General features: G+C 27.2%; 1 protein-coding gene and 1 long non-coding RNA gene across 2 annotated transcripts; both read right to left on the minus strand.

Moving 5' to 3' along the window:
* Positions 1-267: 267 nt before the first annotated feature.
* On the minus strand, positions 268-1,179 carry LOC122500467. The gene has a single exon (XM_043609406.1). It carries the CDS (start codon positions 1,177-1,179, stop codon positions 268-270), a length of 912 nt encoding a protein of 303 aa, XP_043465341.1.
* Positions 1,180-1,457: 278 nt separating this feature from the next.
* Positions 1,458-3,716, minus strand: LOC122500444. The gene is made up of 3 exons (XR_006301478.1): positions 3,600-3,716; positions 1,737-1,818; positions 1,458-1,594 (listed from the first exon to the last, which is right to left on the minus strand). It is a non-coding gene; the product is annotated as an uncharacterized LOC122500444 (long non-coding RNA).
* Positions 3,717-18,034: the final 14,318 nt, after the last annotated feature.

Genomic DNA, 18,034 nt, shown 5'->3' on the forward strand with positions numbered 1-18,034 from the left:
TCATCCATTCCTCCCCTTGTCCAGATTCATCCAAAATCCATCTCACTCTTTCATTTATTCCCATACACTCTTCTTCTTTCCTTTCGCATCTATCTAACACATGCCCCCAGTCTTCCAATTCAAATCCACACACTCTACACAGTTTCTCCTCTTCATTCATCCAATATCTACATTCGCTCATGCCCTCACCCATTCTAAACCTTATTACACTTTTCCATTTACTCTCTTTCCAACTTCTCCTCAGGTACTTCGGAATGCCATCTCCCTTTACCATCCGGTACCACCTGTTGTACCTTGACTTCCCGATTTTCTCCCACCTCTCATCCTTATCCCTTTTTTCAACCTTAATTCCATTACACCCTCTACCCCTATTCCATTTTGACCCTTATCCTTTCTCACTTTTCTTCTCATTTTCTCCCATCTCGTCATTTCCCTTGCACCCCTTGCCTCCCTTTCCTCTATTTTCTCTAAACACATTCTTGCCCAATCACTTCCTCCTCCCTGTCTCAACTTCTCTTCAAACCTCCATGCTCTCTTTCTCTGTCTCACAACCATTTTCTCTCTCTCTAACTCCTCTCTCAACATATACCCCGGACAATACATACTCACCCCCATCACCCATCTCAACAATCTTTCATGCATGCTTTCCACTTTCTTTTCTTCCTTCCATCCCCACACTTCCGCTCCATAACTCACTATTGACCAAATCAGTACATCGAACAACCACACTCTCCTTTTCCAATCATCCTTAAACCTTCTTTCTCCTATTCCCCATACTTGCCCCATCACTCTACTCGCTTTTTCCACCCTTCTTTTAACATTCAATTCATGCGTTCCATTCCATTCAAACCAAAAACCCAAATAACAAAACTCATCTACCTCTTCTACTTCCCTTTTATTCATTTTCCAATCATACTTTTTCCCCCCTCTCCTCTTTCTAAATCTAACTACTTTCGTTTTTTCCACATTCACACACAAATCTTTCTCTCTTGCATACTTTCCAAACTCATCCATCAATAGCCTTATAGCCGCCTCGTCATCCGCCATAAGCACCACGTCATCAGCATAAGCCAATGAGTACACCCTTCCTGCTCCCAAAACTACTCCTCCTTTTCCTCTTCTTTTCAGTTTCTCCTCTAAATCCGCTAATGCGTGTTTTATATTTATTTTTAATCTCATTTTTATTAGAATTAAATTAAAAGGAAAGAATAATACATCATTTATAGAAAAACGAAATAAAATATTTTATTATAATCAAGGTTTATAATTTTGTGTACGTTGACATAAAAATTTAATAACAATTGCGTATAAAAGCACTGGTATAAATAATTACTTTAAAAAAAAACAACGACGATATTTAACGACGATATTTAAATTAATATAATAAAAAAACTTGTTTAATTATAATTTAGAAAAGTTAAATTAATGTCATAGAAGAAGAGAAAGAAAATTAAGAGGAATCATTTGCCGAATCATCTGCCAAATCAACTGCCGAATCCTCCTCCTCGTTTAAGATATTATTCTATTGACTTTCGAATTCAGCGATTTTCTTTATTTGACGGTTCATCAAAATTTGGACACTTTGTCGCCAAAACTAAAAAATATATAAATATTGAATACAGGCTACACAACCCTTCTAGACTCGTCGATATCTGATGTGGCAACGTATAAACCAACATCTTTGAATTCCTCAGTTACCAACTATACCACCACCAGAAGAAGATCATGGACGTCACCTGCACTCATCGGTCCTCCTCTTCGTCCTCCTCGCAGATTGCGGCCGTCACATCCCTGGCACATATCGATGCGTCAGAGTTCCTGAGTAGTTGCGGACCATCCCATAAATATTGAATACAGTTAAAAGTTTAATTATTAAGAATGTTTTTAATAAATTTACAATATTTATTTAAATTTGAGTTTTTCTATTCCAGTTTGCTTGAAAATAAGATTTTTATAGTATTTCAAAATATAAAAAATACTTCAGACAAATTAATTAATTCAAGTTTTTCCTTTAATTCATGTTGATTCCAAGGTTTTTGAGATGAGAATTAAAATCAATAGAAATTCAATGTTTTTAAAATTTTCAAAAATTAATGAATACACACTTTGACTTAAAAAAAATTCTATCAGGCTTCACACTCATCTACTAAAACCTACTGCTCACTCAATTTTTACGATTAGCCACTATTTCCATATTTTTTAAAAATTTTTGACACTAAAAGCTACTTTTAAATTTTGCGAAAATTTGCACTACTTAAAATCTGCTCCATAGTTGCAATAAAAAATTTTTTCTTTAAAATTTTAAAACAATTCAATTATTTTCAAAAAATTCTAAAAAATGTTTTGCAAGAAATTAATTATTTTCAAAAATAATAAATACTTTACTGTAATTTAAATTTTTTCAATATCTATACAATTTTAATACAATTTCTTTAAAAAATTCAATTATATTAGAAAAAAATTAAGAAAAAGTCCACATAAAAATTTAATAATTATCATAAATAATAAAATTTTTACAGGAATTAAATTATTTGAAATACAATTTTCAAGAGTATTCTTCCAAAGAAACCAATTATTTAAAACATTATAATAAAATTGTTTAAAAGTAATTAATAATTTCACCAATTTGGAAAACATTTATTTATAAGAATTAAATTATTTTCTCATATATAAAAATTTTATCGCAAGAATCCAATTATTTTTAATTCAATTTTAATTAAATTTTTCGAATTAGTTGAATTATTCTTTTAAATATTCATAAAATTATTCAAAAAATTCAATTATTTGAAAAGATCTAATAAAATTCAATGCAAAAATTGAATTATTTTTATAAATATCAAAACTTTTCATCGGATTTCAATTATTTTTAATAAACCTTTAATGAATTCGTCGAAAAATAAAAATTGTATTTAATTAATTGAATTCTTGTAGAACTTTTTAATAAAAATAGATTTAAAAATGAATTTTAGTTAAAATTGTAGATTATAATTAAATATTGAGTGAGTTATAATATATATTTTTAGTAATAAGTAGTAAAATTTCAAAAAGGTTTTACATTAAAATTATTTGAAATTTGCATTACTGTGGAGAAATAAATAAGTATTTATATACTTGTTTAACAAAAATTATTCAAGTACAAATAATTGAATTACGAAATTATAAAAGAAATAATCCTTTGAAAATATGAAATAGGTACAATTTTTTGAATATTAAATAAGTTAAATTATCGTGAAAATAAAAAATTGTTATTTTAATTTACATATAATTGAAAATTTTGTCAAATTTAATTAAAGTAAATTTACTTTATCTAAAAAATTTATTTTTTAAGCCTTAAAAATTATTTTTAATAATAAAAGAATTTTTGATGAACTTTAGCAAAACCTTTTTTTTAGAAATCTACAAATGTCAAGACAATGCAAAATAAAATTTTTGGGATTCGACTAAAACGAGTTTTTATTTGTTAAATTTAATTTTTCAATAACTACTTTATAATACTTTTTTCAGTCTTAAAGATACGTTTTTACTTTTTTAAAATCAATTATTGAGTGCAAAGCTTGTTAGTCATTTTTTTCGCGCAAGTAGAGAGTAAGAAAACTTACGATAGAAAGCATTAGCAACTGTTGTGACACCAAATTTTAACGAGTTTTCTCCCCCATTCCATGTTCCTGGACTTGCTGCTCCCAAATGAATCAGATGGCTAATCTATATCAGAAAAACAACAGAACAATTATATAAGAATGTCGTCTAATTATTTTATACAAGCGTTGAAAATTTTTGCGTTCCCAGTAAAACTTTCTTTTAAATGATAAAATTTTAGTGAACTGATAAATTTACTGAAAAAAGTTTACATGTCAAAAGATTCCTCTTAATTCTCAGTAACTTTTATCAGGGTTGCAACAATGTTCTATTACATTTATTTACAAAATTCTTTAATAAATTGTAAAATTATTCAAAAACATCAATAACTTTTTTTTTTAAACAAACATTTAATCATTATTACTTTTCCGTAGGAATTAAAACTCCTCAAAACATTCAAATTCAAACCTTTTTTAAATTCAACAACTTATTAGAATATTATTACAAAACATGAAGAAGGCGATCACTCCGAGTCGAAGACTCGGAGTTATCGCATTCTTCATGTTTTGTAATAATTTAAATTACTATAAAACTTTTCAAAAAAAGTTAATTATTTATAAAAATTCTAATTAAATCCTTTGCAAGAATTCAATTATTTTTCCAAGTCGTAAAACTCACAAAAATTCAGTTATTTAAAAAAAATGTAATAATATTGGTTGCAAGAATTCGACGGCTCCCGTTGATATGATCTTGTTTCAATTGTCAAAATAATAAAATCGTCTTTGGAGCTCAGTTCAATATGATCTCTATTCAATTGTCAATTTAATATAATTTCGCAAAAGTTTCCGTGTAATAAAATCTTAATTCAGAGTAATTTTAAATTCACTTAAAAAATAAAATATTAATTCGTTTTTAATATTATTTTAGGTTTTATAATGATTAAATAATTATTAATAAAATAAAATATAGAAAAATAAATGAAGAAAATTATAAAATAAATAAAAAACGATATAAATAAATTAATTTTTAACAATTAATATACGAAATAAAAATTAGAAAAAAAATAAAATTATACGAAACTAATTAATAATAAAAATACTAAATAAACTAAAATTAAGTAAAATTTCATTACGTTTTAATTATATTTTATTTTGTTAATAATTATTATTTTAAATTTCTTTGATTTATTTTATTAATTTTACTATTATTGTAAGTTAATTATTCTATTTATAAAAATATTTATTTTTTATTATTTATATTACCTACATTATACCTAAAAAAGAATTTCAGTTGAAAAATGTAGTGTACCTAATATAATTCTAAATATATTTTTTAAATATTATAGATAATACCCATTTTATTATACTTTGTTAATTTTTTTTTAATTAATTAATTTTATTATTTTTTGCAATATTATTTCATACTTTTTAATGAATAATGAATTTTATTAATTAAAATTAGTTAGTTTTGTATTTTTATTATTATTTAGATTTGTATAATTTTATTATTTATTTTTCCATTTAATTAATTATTAAATTAATTATTATTATTTATTTGTTATAGGGTTGCTTGAGAACCCATACAAAAGAGTTTGATACATAATACTTAAAAACTAAATACAAAAAAAAAAGAATTTTACTCGTAAAAGATGTTACTTAAAATTTCGTAAACATAGTATACCACTTTCTTAGACGAAGCAGGATTTCTATCATTTAACAACTCTAGCCAAGACACTCTCACACATTCCTCATCGTCAGGATTAACAAAATATTTATTCCTAATACCCACCAAAGCTTTACATTGAACAAGGAGATGATATTCATCAGAAATCAGTTTCTGATCTTCGCAATTACATTTTTGTTGTTTAGAGAGTTTAAAACATTTATTTTTTATTATTATTCTACATTGAAAAACATTGAGTAATCTATATTGCGCTAATGCCTTCATGATCTCTAATGGTAATCTTGCCAATAAGTATGGCTGAGTACCGTCATATAAATTTAATTGATTATAAAGCTTAAGGGAGGAGGACTTTTGGAGACTCAATATATCCTCATTAAATAAGAAGTTTTTATATTTTTCCAATAATTTACTTTTAGAAAATTTTAATAATTCAGGTGATAAATTAATCCAGGTCTCCTCCTCCCCTATGCTATCAAAAAATATTCTTTTGACTTGAGAGGCCCAATTATACTTCTCTTCACTCCTGTTACAATCCGACAAAAATTTAAGACGCTCAAAACAGATTCTAGGATATCTCTCAACTTCCATATCATAAATTTTTTCTAACCAATTTAATAACATTTTAAATATTCTTAGAGAGATATGATGACTCCCTGTCTCTATTCTTACCGCATAATTTGGAGTATTCCGGGGAAGGTTAAGAACTCTTTTATAAAAATTTAAATGCATTTTTTCTATATCCTCTAAATACCTAAGTCCCCAAATTATAACTCCATACAATAATATGCTGGCAATAAGACTATCAAAAAATCTATCAATAGGTCGCCAAGAGTGAAGATTAAGATTATTAATAAGAGGGATCGTAGTACCAATCACTAGTTTTGAATTAGATACTGCTTGCTGCGTCGCTGATGCAAAGAGAGCAGATTCCGCAAACGGTATTCCTAGATATGTGTACGAGTTTACAATTTCAATTTCTTCTTTATCAAATATTAGAGGAGGATATTTTTTAGTGTGACCTCGACCACCCTTCTGGAAAACCATGACTTTTGTTTTTTTGACATTTATTGTTAATTTGTTAATTTGACAGTAATCTTGGAGAATTTCAATTATTTTTTTCATTTTAATTATATTATCTGCAAGAATGGCTATGTCATCTGCGTAGGCTTGAGTGAGAATTTCTTTTAAATGGTTAATAGCAACTCCCCTTACCCCTCTATCAATCAAAAATTTATCTAAATCAGAAATAAATAAATTGAAAATCCAAGGACTCAAAACTTCACCCTGCATCACTCCTTCAGTGGCCTCAACATTAGCGGAGTTACCCTCCCTCCCTTTCACTGAAACGGATGCCCTAGAATACAAACTCATCAGTATTCTGATGAATTTCGAGCCAATACCCAGATTGTACAATTTCTTTTTAATTAGATAGTGAGACAAAGATGGGAATGCGCCTTTAAAGTCTATAAACAAGACAAACAATTTCCCCTTCTTCAGATTTATTCTATTCTGAATCATAGCATTCAGCGTAAATAAATTATCCAAACAGGAGCGCTTTTCTCGAAAACCCGACTGCGATTCAGGCATTAAGTTATTCGCATTTATCCATGAGGAAAGACGTTTCGAAAGAATCTGCGTGAAAACCTTAAGTGTGGAGTTTAATAAAGCGATTGGCCTATAATTTAAATGATCAAATTTATCTCCTTTTTTATGAATCATTATTAAATCAATATTTGTCCAATCTTCAGGAACTTTTTGTGAATCCATTATTTTATTAAATAATTTTACCAAATAATCAATTCCATTATCAGGCAGACTCTTCAGAAATTCATATGTTATACCATCGGGCCCCGGTGCCTTATTAAATTTACAATTTCTGAGACTAACAATTACTTCCTCTTTTGTTATAGGAGGGTCAACAAATTCATTATAAGACTCAGAATTGTTCAAAATATAGAGATTAGCGCTCCTTTGTGGAAAAGATTCACTAAAAAATTTCGCCCATGATTTCAGGTCCAAAAGATTTATTACGTTAGCTTTACGGCGGGATTTATTAACAATTTTCCAGAAGGTTGTCGGATCTTTTGCCGACGCTAAAATTTCAATGCGATAATCATTATAAACTTTTTTCTTTTTCTCTAATAAATTTACGTAACTCCTCCTAAGATTATTATATTCTTTAGTCAACTCTGGAGGAAAATTTTGCAGTCTACACTCTTTTAACTTACTTTTCAAAAACTTTCTTTTTTCTAAACACTCCATATCGTACCATACTTTAGAGAAGCCAATTCTATTATTCCGAACATGCAACATACCCAAATTATCAGCAACATTTTTAATAGTATTTACAAAATTCGTAGATAGAGAGTCAATGTCAGCGTCAGTTTGTAAAGATTTTAGAGACAATGAGAGAGCATTGTTATATTCAGAGATAAAATTATCATTCCATTTATATTTTGCTTTATTAACTATAACTTCATTCTCAAAACTAAGTGAAAGAGCCACCGGAAAATGATCAGACCCGGACACCATATTCATTACTTTTAAATTATTAATCATAAATGTACTGAACATATTAGTCCAAACCAAATCTATTATCGATTTTCCGCCTATAGCATTCATGAATGTATAAGTCGCCGGTATATCTCCGGTGGTTCTCCCATTCATTAAAATCATACCCAAACTCTCAAAACAAGCTACTAATTTATTTCCCCTATTATTTATTTCTTTGTCGAAGGTTAATCTATCATTAAATAAATTATTATTAAGTAAGTTTATATCTTTATCAATTTGGTTTAAATTGCCAACTCTAGAGTTCATGTCCCCACCAATGAATATAGGCGTGTCTATAAGATTCTCATTTATAGTATCAAAAATATCATTTAAAATTTCCAAATTATTAGAGATAGGATCAGTGGGGTTAAAATATAAAAGGCCTACTATAAATCTGACATTACAATTCCTGTCAGAAATTAAAATAAAAATAAATGAGTCACTTTTATGTAAAATTTTAACATTATAAATTCGCGCGTTGATTAAAATGAGCATACCTCCTTTGGGCCTTCCTCTTCCCTCACACTTCGTTGCCGGAGAAAAAATAGGCTCCAATTTGTAGTTTGGATGACAAATTTTTAATTTTGGCAAAGATGTGGACCAAATTTCCGTCAAACACAAGATATCTTCATTCGATGAATTTTCCAATAACTCTGAGATGTTTTTCCTTCCTCTTGTATTCCAGAAGAGAATCCTAGGGCCCAGCTTGTGGTTGGATTGTCAGGCCTCGGGGGTGGTTTTTGTTTCCTTAACATCAGTTATCTCTTTTTGGAAAAAATCCTTTAAGTTACCTGAAGGTGGAATCGACGAACTTTTCTTAGAGTTTTTTAATTTTTTGAATTTTAAAGACTTATTTTTTGACCCCTCAGGTCTTCCCCTCTTTCGAGTAATGGTAGGAATTGTTGAAACACTCGATTTGATGGATTCCGCGCTGTCACTATCATCTTCTCTCTCCTTGTCATCGACCAAATTTAAAGACCGTATAAATTTCAATGCCGAATGTTCGTCATACAATTTATTCTCACACAATAATTTTGTATTATGAACGTGTGAAATTTTTCCTATAGAATCGAGCTTCTGTTTATATTCAAAGAGACACTCGCGGATTCTTTTGTTATCGATTCTCTGCTCCTTTGTAAGGTCATTAGAAACGAAAATTTTTCGATCTTTGAATTTCGTTACATTTTTAAATACCAATGATTTGAAAAGGACTTCCTTGAATGCAATCAGAAGAGGTCTTGATCCAGGATTGATGCCTAGTCTTTTAATAGAACAAATATCCTCCTTCTTGAGATGCACATCTATTGAATCAAAAACATTGGTCACTACACTTGAGAGATCTTCGTTTTCGGTTTCCTCGATGCCAAACATAACGATATTTTTTTCCTTATCCTTTCTCATAAGATAATGAATAGCCGATTCTGTTTGGTCCAATCTTCTCTTTAATTGGCGATTTTCGTTTTTAACTACTTTATATTTGTGCATGCAGTCTTCCAAAGCCGATGATAAATTTTCATTTACCTCTTTCAAACTTGATATATCAGCAGCGACAGTTGACAAAGATTGTTTACTATTATTAACGTCCACTTTTATTTCTAAAAGCAACTTCATTATGTCGTCGTTTGTAGCCATTTTTTAGGCTTATATTTAACAAAAACAAGATTGAAAATACGAAAAAAGATTCACAAGACTAGCACAAAATATAAATATACGTAAATATACTATATGAAAAGCGGAACGATTGTTGACACGTCCGTACAGCTTGAAAGCCATAATCAAACTCCATTAAATTAATTATTGAAGTGTATGAAATAATATTACAAACGAATTAATATTTTATAGTTATTAATTTATTATTTTTCTGATATTTTTAATATTTTTAATAATTTTAATAATTTTCTTCTTTTATTTTTCTATATTTTATTTTATTAATAATTATTTAATCATTATAAAACCTAAAATAATATTAAAAACGAATTAATATTTTATTTTTTAAGTGAATTTAAAATTACTCTGAATTAAGATTTTATTACACGGAAACTTTTGCGAGATTATATTAAATTGACAATTGAATAGAGATCATATTGAACTGAGCTCCAAAGACGATTTTATTATTTTGACAATTGAAACAATGAATCAACGGGAGCCGTCGAATTCAATTATTTTCAAAAATAATAAATCGACTATTCGGTAATTCATTTTTAAATTAATTTTTATTAGGAAATTCTAGAAGAATTCAATTATTTAAATTTTAAAAAAAATTATTTATTAAATAATTAAATGTTTGTTAAAATTAAATTCTCATAAAGAATATGATCAACAATTTTTTAAATAATTGAATTCTTTTGACAAATTTTAATAAAAAATTTAAGAATAATTACATTTTTCGAGGAATTCGATTAAAATTGTATCAAAAATAATTAAAATCCTGCGATGAGTTTTATTATTTACAAAAATAATTAAAAATTTTCTAAAATAATTGAATTTTGGAGAAGAATTTTATTATTTATATAAACAATTGAATTCTTGCAACAAATTATATTCAAGTTTATTAAATTAATTGAATTTCGGTGAAGAATTTTATTACTTATAAAAATAATTGAATTCTTGAAACGAATTTTATAACAATCTTTTTAAATAATTAATATTTTTTGAAAAATTTTATGAAATTTTGTATTTTAAATAATTGAATTCCCGTAAACATTTTATTATTTATGAAAATAATTGAATTTCTGCTAAGAATTTTATTACTTTTGAAAATAATTGAATTCTACCAACGAATTTCATTCAAGTTTTTAAAAATAACTGAATTTCTGTGAAGAATTTTATTATTTATATAAATAATTGAATTTCTGTGTAGAATTTTATTATTTATTTAAATATAAATAATTGAATTCTTACAATAAATTATAATCAAGTTTATAAAAATAATTGAATTTCGGTGAAGAATTTTATTACTTTTGAAAATAATTGAATTCTTGCGACGAATTTTATAAAAAATCTTTTTAAATAATTGATATTTTTCATAAAATTTTATGAAATTTTTTATTTTATATAATCAAATTTCTTTGAAAATTTTATTACTTTATGAAAATAATTTAATTATTTCGAAGAGATTTATCAATAATTTTGTAAATAATTGAAGTCTTGTGAAATTTTCCAAGAATTTTATGAAAATTATTAAAACTAATTGAATTTTAGAAAAGAATTTTTTTTATTTATAAAGATAATTGAAACTTTGACGAGAATTTAAAAAAAAAATTTGAAAATAATTGAATTTCTGGAATCATTTGTAACTTTTCAAAATTGAATTTTTTTTTATTATTTTTAATTAAAATTCTTCTATAAATCTAGTATTTATAAAAATTGTAAAAATTATTCTCTAAATATTTTCTAAATAATAATTTTCTGATAGTTCTTCAAGAATTAAGTTATTTAAAAAGAAATTATTGTTAGAAATAGAAAAAAATTCAATGTTTTGTATTAGAATTCGTAGTAATTTCATAGTCATAGTTTATGAGGCAAACAAAAAACATCAAAATTCAGAGTTTTCTTATGAATTTTAGAAATAGTAAAAAATAGTAAAATTACAAACAAAATATAATTAAAACCATGTCTGGAATATAAAAACAATTTAAAAAATTATATAAAATTAAATTTAATGTTATGCTTTTTGGGATGCAAGTAAAATAAAAGAGAAAATCTCCTTCACTAAAATAAAAGAGAAAATCTGGAAGCAAAATTTTTAGGGTTAGGTTTGCTAAAATCTGATTAATCTATAATATAATGATGACTTACCAGAAGAAACACTCAGCTGAGTAAAAAAAAAATTCGCATTCACTTGCACTTCCAAATCCCGCAGCTTTTCTAATCGGAATGTTTTTTTCAAAATAATTTAGATACCCGACACCGTTTAAAACGTTGCAACCGTTGCAACAAAGGCTTGATTTTTTGAACACGTCCAGGTTTGGCTAGGTATGTGTTTGGCTCGTTCGCAATCCACCTATACCACTAAGGCCCGAACTTCTATGACACATGCGCAGAATTTACACAAAAATCACATGATTAAAGTTGCGCACATTTTGAAAAGAACAAATACACTTTTATAATTTTTATGAGTTAATAAAAATTTATTAAATACTTTTTTGTACTTATTCACAAAAAATAAATACTGTTTATCTTTTTCTGAGTACAAAATAATATTAATTTAAAAATAATACAAATTTTTAGTATATAAATATAATGTAGATGGGCAATTCCATGTGAGATTTAAGTCGACCTTTTAAAATCGTCCAAAAATATTTTTTAAATATATTTTTTCTAACATTTATTTAATCGGGACATTTAGATCTGTACACAACTGTCAATAAACATTGCAATTAAATATTCCAAGTAAAGTAAATGTTTAATACATTTTTAGGAAAGTTTCAGTGCTGTGGGGGCTGTATCGAAAAAAACATAAGTTATTTTATTTTTGTTTAATTGTCCAAATTTTCGAGTTATGTATTTTCGAAATTTTGTACTTTAATTGTAGACCTATATTCAGTAGCTTATAAGTCTAAAAATATTGAGTTGAGGAAAAAGTTGTCAAAGAATGAAAGTTTTAGTTTTCTTTCGACTTTTAAGAAATGTAAATAAATTTTTTTTTTTAAATTTGTTATTAAACAAAAATTTCTTTATAAACAAATTAATTTTTTTTAACTTTGGGCCGGATTTTTAAAAATTTTTTTTAAATTTATTTATACCTTATAGGTAGAGAAGATTTTCCAAATAGCGCCGAAATTAGTCTGATGTGTTAAATGAGTTTTAAAACATTTTCAAAAATCACTTGCAAGCATCACAGTAAAATTTCTTTTACAATTAACTTTTTAAAACTGTCTACAGCGTAGAACCTTTAATTATTGTTCATACTCCTGCCCTATTGGCCTTACGCACTTCGACAAGAGTCCCCGAGAAATACTTTTTTGGATTAAGCATAACCATTCTACATAAATTTTCTATATATTAACCTAATTTGCGTCTACAGCCGACTTTTATTAGGAGTACTCGCATTGCGCCTGGACCACCCGTCAATGGGTTTTCTCGCCAGAGAAGAGAAAAACTGTAGAAAACCTCTCCTGAGTACAACCGGTTTATCGACAGTCGAGTTCTAATGGTGTGTACCGGACAATAATCGACGGTGCTCATCATTATACCTCGACGTCAAACCTCCCGCTCAGATTGTCTCACGTGCCGGAAAAATACCAAGCCAAGTGGGCGCGAACCAAGGATACTTATACCCTTGGTCCTTAAACGACCGCCAACGCCAGGCATCTATCCGACTGAGCTAATCTGTCAGAACCTTTAATTTAAAACAAAGAACACTCAAATAGATTAAAAATTATATACTGTAGACAGTTTTAAAAAGTTAACTAATTTTTAGTAGTTTTTTACTAATTGCTAGTAGAAAATTACTAATTCAATTAGTAGCAGGAATTTTTTACTATTTCAAATTAGTAAATTTTCTACCAATAATTAGTAAAAAAAACTACTAGAAATTAGTAAAAACAGTTACTAATTCAATTGGTACACGAATACGCACTATTTCATTAGTAGAAAACTACTAATTCAGATTTAGAGAGTTTTAAAACTCATTTAACACATCAGGCCCATTTCGGGACTTTTTGAAAAATCTTCTTTATATTATAAGGTATAAATAAATTAAGAAAAAAATAAAAAAAAATCCGGCCCAAAAAAAAATCTGTTTTTTTTCGATACAGAATAGAAAAAAATACTTTTGGCCGATTTTAAGAGGTCGACTTAAATCTCACGTGTAATTGACCAGATGTATTAAAATTTTCTTTGTACTATTTTATTGAATTAAAAAAAATTATATGTATTTTATTAAGAAAAATTTTTCCAAAAAAAGAATTTAGTTTTTTCGACTTTTAAAAATATTTTCATGAATAAATAAAATATTTTTTATAAAAGAATTTAGTTACTTTATTTAAATTTTAATAAATTTATTTATTTTTTATATAATGTATTAAAAATGTTTTATTTGTTTTTATTTACATAAAAATGTATTGTTTAATATTGTAATATAAATATTGATAAAAATATATTAATAATATATATATATATTTATAAATTATAATTTATAAATTATAAATAATATAAAGATATATTATTTATAAATAATTATATTATTAATAAAAATATAATATATTTATTATTACGAGAACGCGATTGTAAGGTGTTACACCACACACCACGCCTTCACGCATGCGATAAACTAAGGTAGCACAAGTGCTACCTTTGTGCCACTCAAGAAGGCTAGAGACAGGAGGTGAAACTTCGGTAGTGGGGATGAGTCAAAAGCCTTTCATTAACCAGGCGTTTTTCGTTTCGAAAAGTCGCCGGCGCGGTGCTTCTGCACATCACTCACACATTCAAATTCTTGTATACCATATGTTTTACCGTTTTACATATGTGTATGATATGATTTTAATTTGAGGTTAACTTTAAAGTGCAATCGAGACACAATTGACAATGTGTGTCATAACGGATATATAGAAATAATGTGAGTGATTATTAAATTAAGTGTTATTCAAATAGTTAAAAATTCCGAAAACGTGCTGTGTGAAAAGTTGTAACAAGAAGAAAGATAAACCTACACAACACTATGACTATTACTTTTTGTTAACTTTTAATACACTTCATGCTACAGTTTACACATTTTTTTGTTTTTTTAATAACTAAAAGATGTTTGAAAATATAAACACTTATATTTCATATTGTATTTGTATAGAATATATTTTCCTGTGTTTACGTGTGTAGCTGCGCAGAAGTCCGTGTGGTCTATTGCGGCGAAAACTTTTTTTGAAAGTAAACGCCTGACCATACATCAGCTGAGCGACTCAGCATTGCCATACCCCCACTACCGAAGTTTTACCTCCTGTCTCTAGTCTTCTTGATGCCACTCAATACGCAGGCACACATTTTTTTCATCTTGCGTGAAGGCTACGTGAAGGTTGCGTGAGTGAATTCGGTGACTCGCATGCTGGATGCGAGTACGTGCGTCGCACGATTGTTATCTGGGTATATCTCTACCTCTATCACACTCATTATCATACAAAACGCAAAAACGCATGGGACTTTACCCTAAAATTTATTTTTACAGAAAAAGGAAATCAGTATATTTAAGTGCTAAAATTTCTTGTTTTTCTGCGAATTTAAGAGCATGTACACTCAATACCATATAGGCTGTCCTTCCGGTTTGGACAACTTTTTGAAAAGTGGTGTGCCTTCTATAAGAATTTTTTAAGTCTATGGCTTAAGTCTGTGGTTTAAGTCCATAGACTTAAAACATTCTTATAGAAGGCACACCACTTTTCAAAAAGTTCTCCAAACCGGAAGGAAAGCATATATTTTATTGAGTGTAACACTTAGATCTGTAATGTTAATTTGTCCACAACTTTTCTCGTAAAATAATGAATGGATTGAGCTAAAAATTTGCAGAGAAATTTAAAATGCTATAAGCAAGGATTAAAAGAAAATTATGGTCCGGTCCTCGGTTCTGACAGGGCCCAAAATTTTGTCGACCTGTGTTATTATATATAATATATCACAATTTTATATTTCACGGTCCTTTCTCATCATATTTTCAACTTCATAAAAAAATTTCAACTCAACCTAAGCAGTATTTTATGAGTATTTTATGACTTAGGGACACATGTCTTTAAATTTTCTTTACTAATAAGCATGATATCATCAAGACAACCAATTATTTTAAAACCGAAAAAATCATTTTTTAATTTTATTTCTCGAACACAAATTTCTTGCTCGAACATTACCTCTACAAACTTTGAGTCATTTTTTTCCTCAATGTCGTCAATATCCTCTGTCAGATTTTGTACAATTTGATGAATATAACCGATACTGTTTTCATTTCTCTGAAGTGAATCAAGTTGAGTATTTACTAGTTCCTGAAAACATATTATAATAAGTGCAAATACTTTCCATGTCAAAGTATAATTAATGAAGATAAATTTTTAATATTCGATATAATAAACAAAAAATAGGTGCATTTAAGAGTTCATTATTTAAACACGTTTCTCTGGTATCGATGATTTTGTAATTTGTAATCAACATAAATCAAATTCTATTTAACCGATTTTAAAAAAGCTACGTACATTTTTTGTCACTTTTTTGGAAGTTGTTTAGAAATTGATAGCATTTAATGTAAAACAATAACGTATAAAAAATTGCTTACATCATGTGTTACTTGTGAAAGATTTTCAGTGCTAACACTTCCCATTAAAAGATCTATATTCTCATCAAAATCTACCTCCATTTGATTTTCTTCTGATGAAGATTTAGATGATGTTTCGTCAGTATCGCTCCCCTGATTAGAAGGACTTTCTACCAAATGATCTTCATTTATCTAATTCAAATGAATTCAAAATTACATAAATGTAGTAGGAGTAGTATTAAAGTTGTATTAAAAAGTTTACCTCTTCTAAAAACTTTTTGCGACTTCTATACCAAGATGAAGAAGGAACAGAATCAGTTGATCCTGCATCTAAATACCGTTTGTAGCCTCGCCACTCATTCATGATATTAACTGTCAGAAAAAAAATGTTTAACTGATGTATTCAAAACATTAAATAGCAAAAATGTCGAAGTAAAATTTCTTTTGGATTAAAAATTTCATAATCTTTCACTTAAAATATAATTTTTTAATGATTTAATGAACAACAAATTTTAAAATGCACCGATGGTTAGTTTTTAATTAGTCAAAAATTTGTATTGAAATGCTTTAATTTGCCGTTTGGTATATACATTTTTCCATAATTTAACTACAAAAGTACTAATAGTAAAAGTACTTTTTTGTCAGTTAAGAGAAAAAAATTCGTGTAGTCGTAAAAGTCGGAATAAATTTCGCACAATATTGCAGATAATTGTTATCAATTTAGCTGTAATGAGGTATATGTAGTGCAACAACTTTTTATTGCGTATAATATAAGAGAAAATAATAAAAATTGAGAAGAAGCCGCACTTAAAAAGGGGTGCAACATAACCTCAAAAAGCGTTAAGTACAAAAGTAGCATTTTTCTGTGTTAAATTTACCCGATTAGCGGTACAAAAAAAGTTCAATAATAATATGCCTTAAAAAATTCTTTAATCATTCATCATGAAAGTTGATGATTTTATACCATCATTTCTGCTGTACAAAGTAAAAATTATAATTTTTTTGTTTTGTTTATAATCTAAGTGAACTTCGACCATATGGAAAAAGTGGTTACTAGGTTTTTACTTTGTAAAGCAGATTTGAATATAAGAAAATTTTAGATATTTGTCATAGGATTTCGTTTTGCACCAAGGGTTATAAAGGATTAAAAATCGAGTAAGTCAAGAATGTGTCAATTTTCAATTCATATTTATGATTTAAAAAAAATATATATTTCTACATTTTTTGAAGGTAAATGCACCTGTTTTATCAGCAGATTTCGGTATTATAAAGTTTAACAATACTGTGCTTGTATTTACGAAGGTATATACATACCTATATTTTTAAATATATTATTAAACATTATAGTATCCAAAAAAAATAAATTTAATAAGTAAATAAATTTTTTTAAAGTCATTCTGGATGTTGAAACATTGTATAAAAGTGTTAAATTTTTGGTTACAGTGACTGACAAAAAAGTAAAATTCTTTAGTGTAAAAATTAAAGTTTCGTATTAATTCTTTTAAAATATGCATCTCAATAGTTTAATTTTATAATACTTTAAATAATTATTAAATTCTTTTATTTTTTATAAGAATAAACTAGTAAATCCGATAATAGGTGCACCCTAATAGTTTTGTTGGACAATCGACATGATTGCCGAACACTAGGTAAATGCAAGTGCGTATTAATAAATAATACTTTAAAAATTAAAACTTTGTTCGTAAAATATTGATGAAACAAATATTGGATTTCTGAAACCTAAATTTACATCCCGAAATTTTTTTTAAACAAATAGTTATTAGATATAAAACTACTTAACTTAAAATTCGCATAATATGAACATTATTAGTCGTAAATTGCATTGCACACAAAAACCATTTAACATAAATGTCATTTGTCATAGAATTAATTTAACAGAAATATTATGTTACATAAAACTCAGGTAACTTAATTCACATTTGACATACAAATTATGTAACATAAATTTCTATTCACATAAAAATCATT

This window comes from Leptopilina heterotoma, unplaced genomic scaffold, assembly GCF_015476425.1.
Source record: "Leptopilina heterotoma isolate Lh14 unplaced genomic scaffold, ASM1547642v1 Lhet_186, whole genome shotgun sequence".
In the NCBI taxonomy this organism is placed as follows: domain Eukaryota; kingdom Metazoa; phylum Arthropoda; class Insecta; order Hymenoptera; family Figitidae; genus Leptopilina; species Leptopilina heterotoma.

Coding starts and splice junctions, on each gene's coding strand:
- LOC122500467 (XM_043609406.1), bottom strand. CDS start 1,179: ATGAGATTAAAAATAAATATAAAACACGCATTAGCGGATTTAGAGGAG.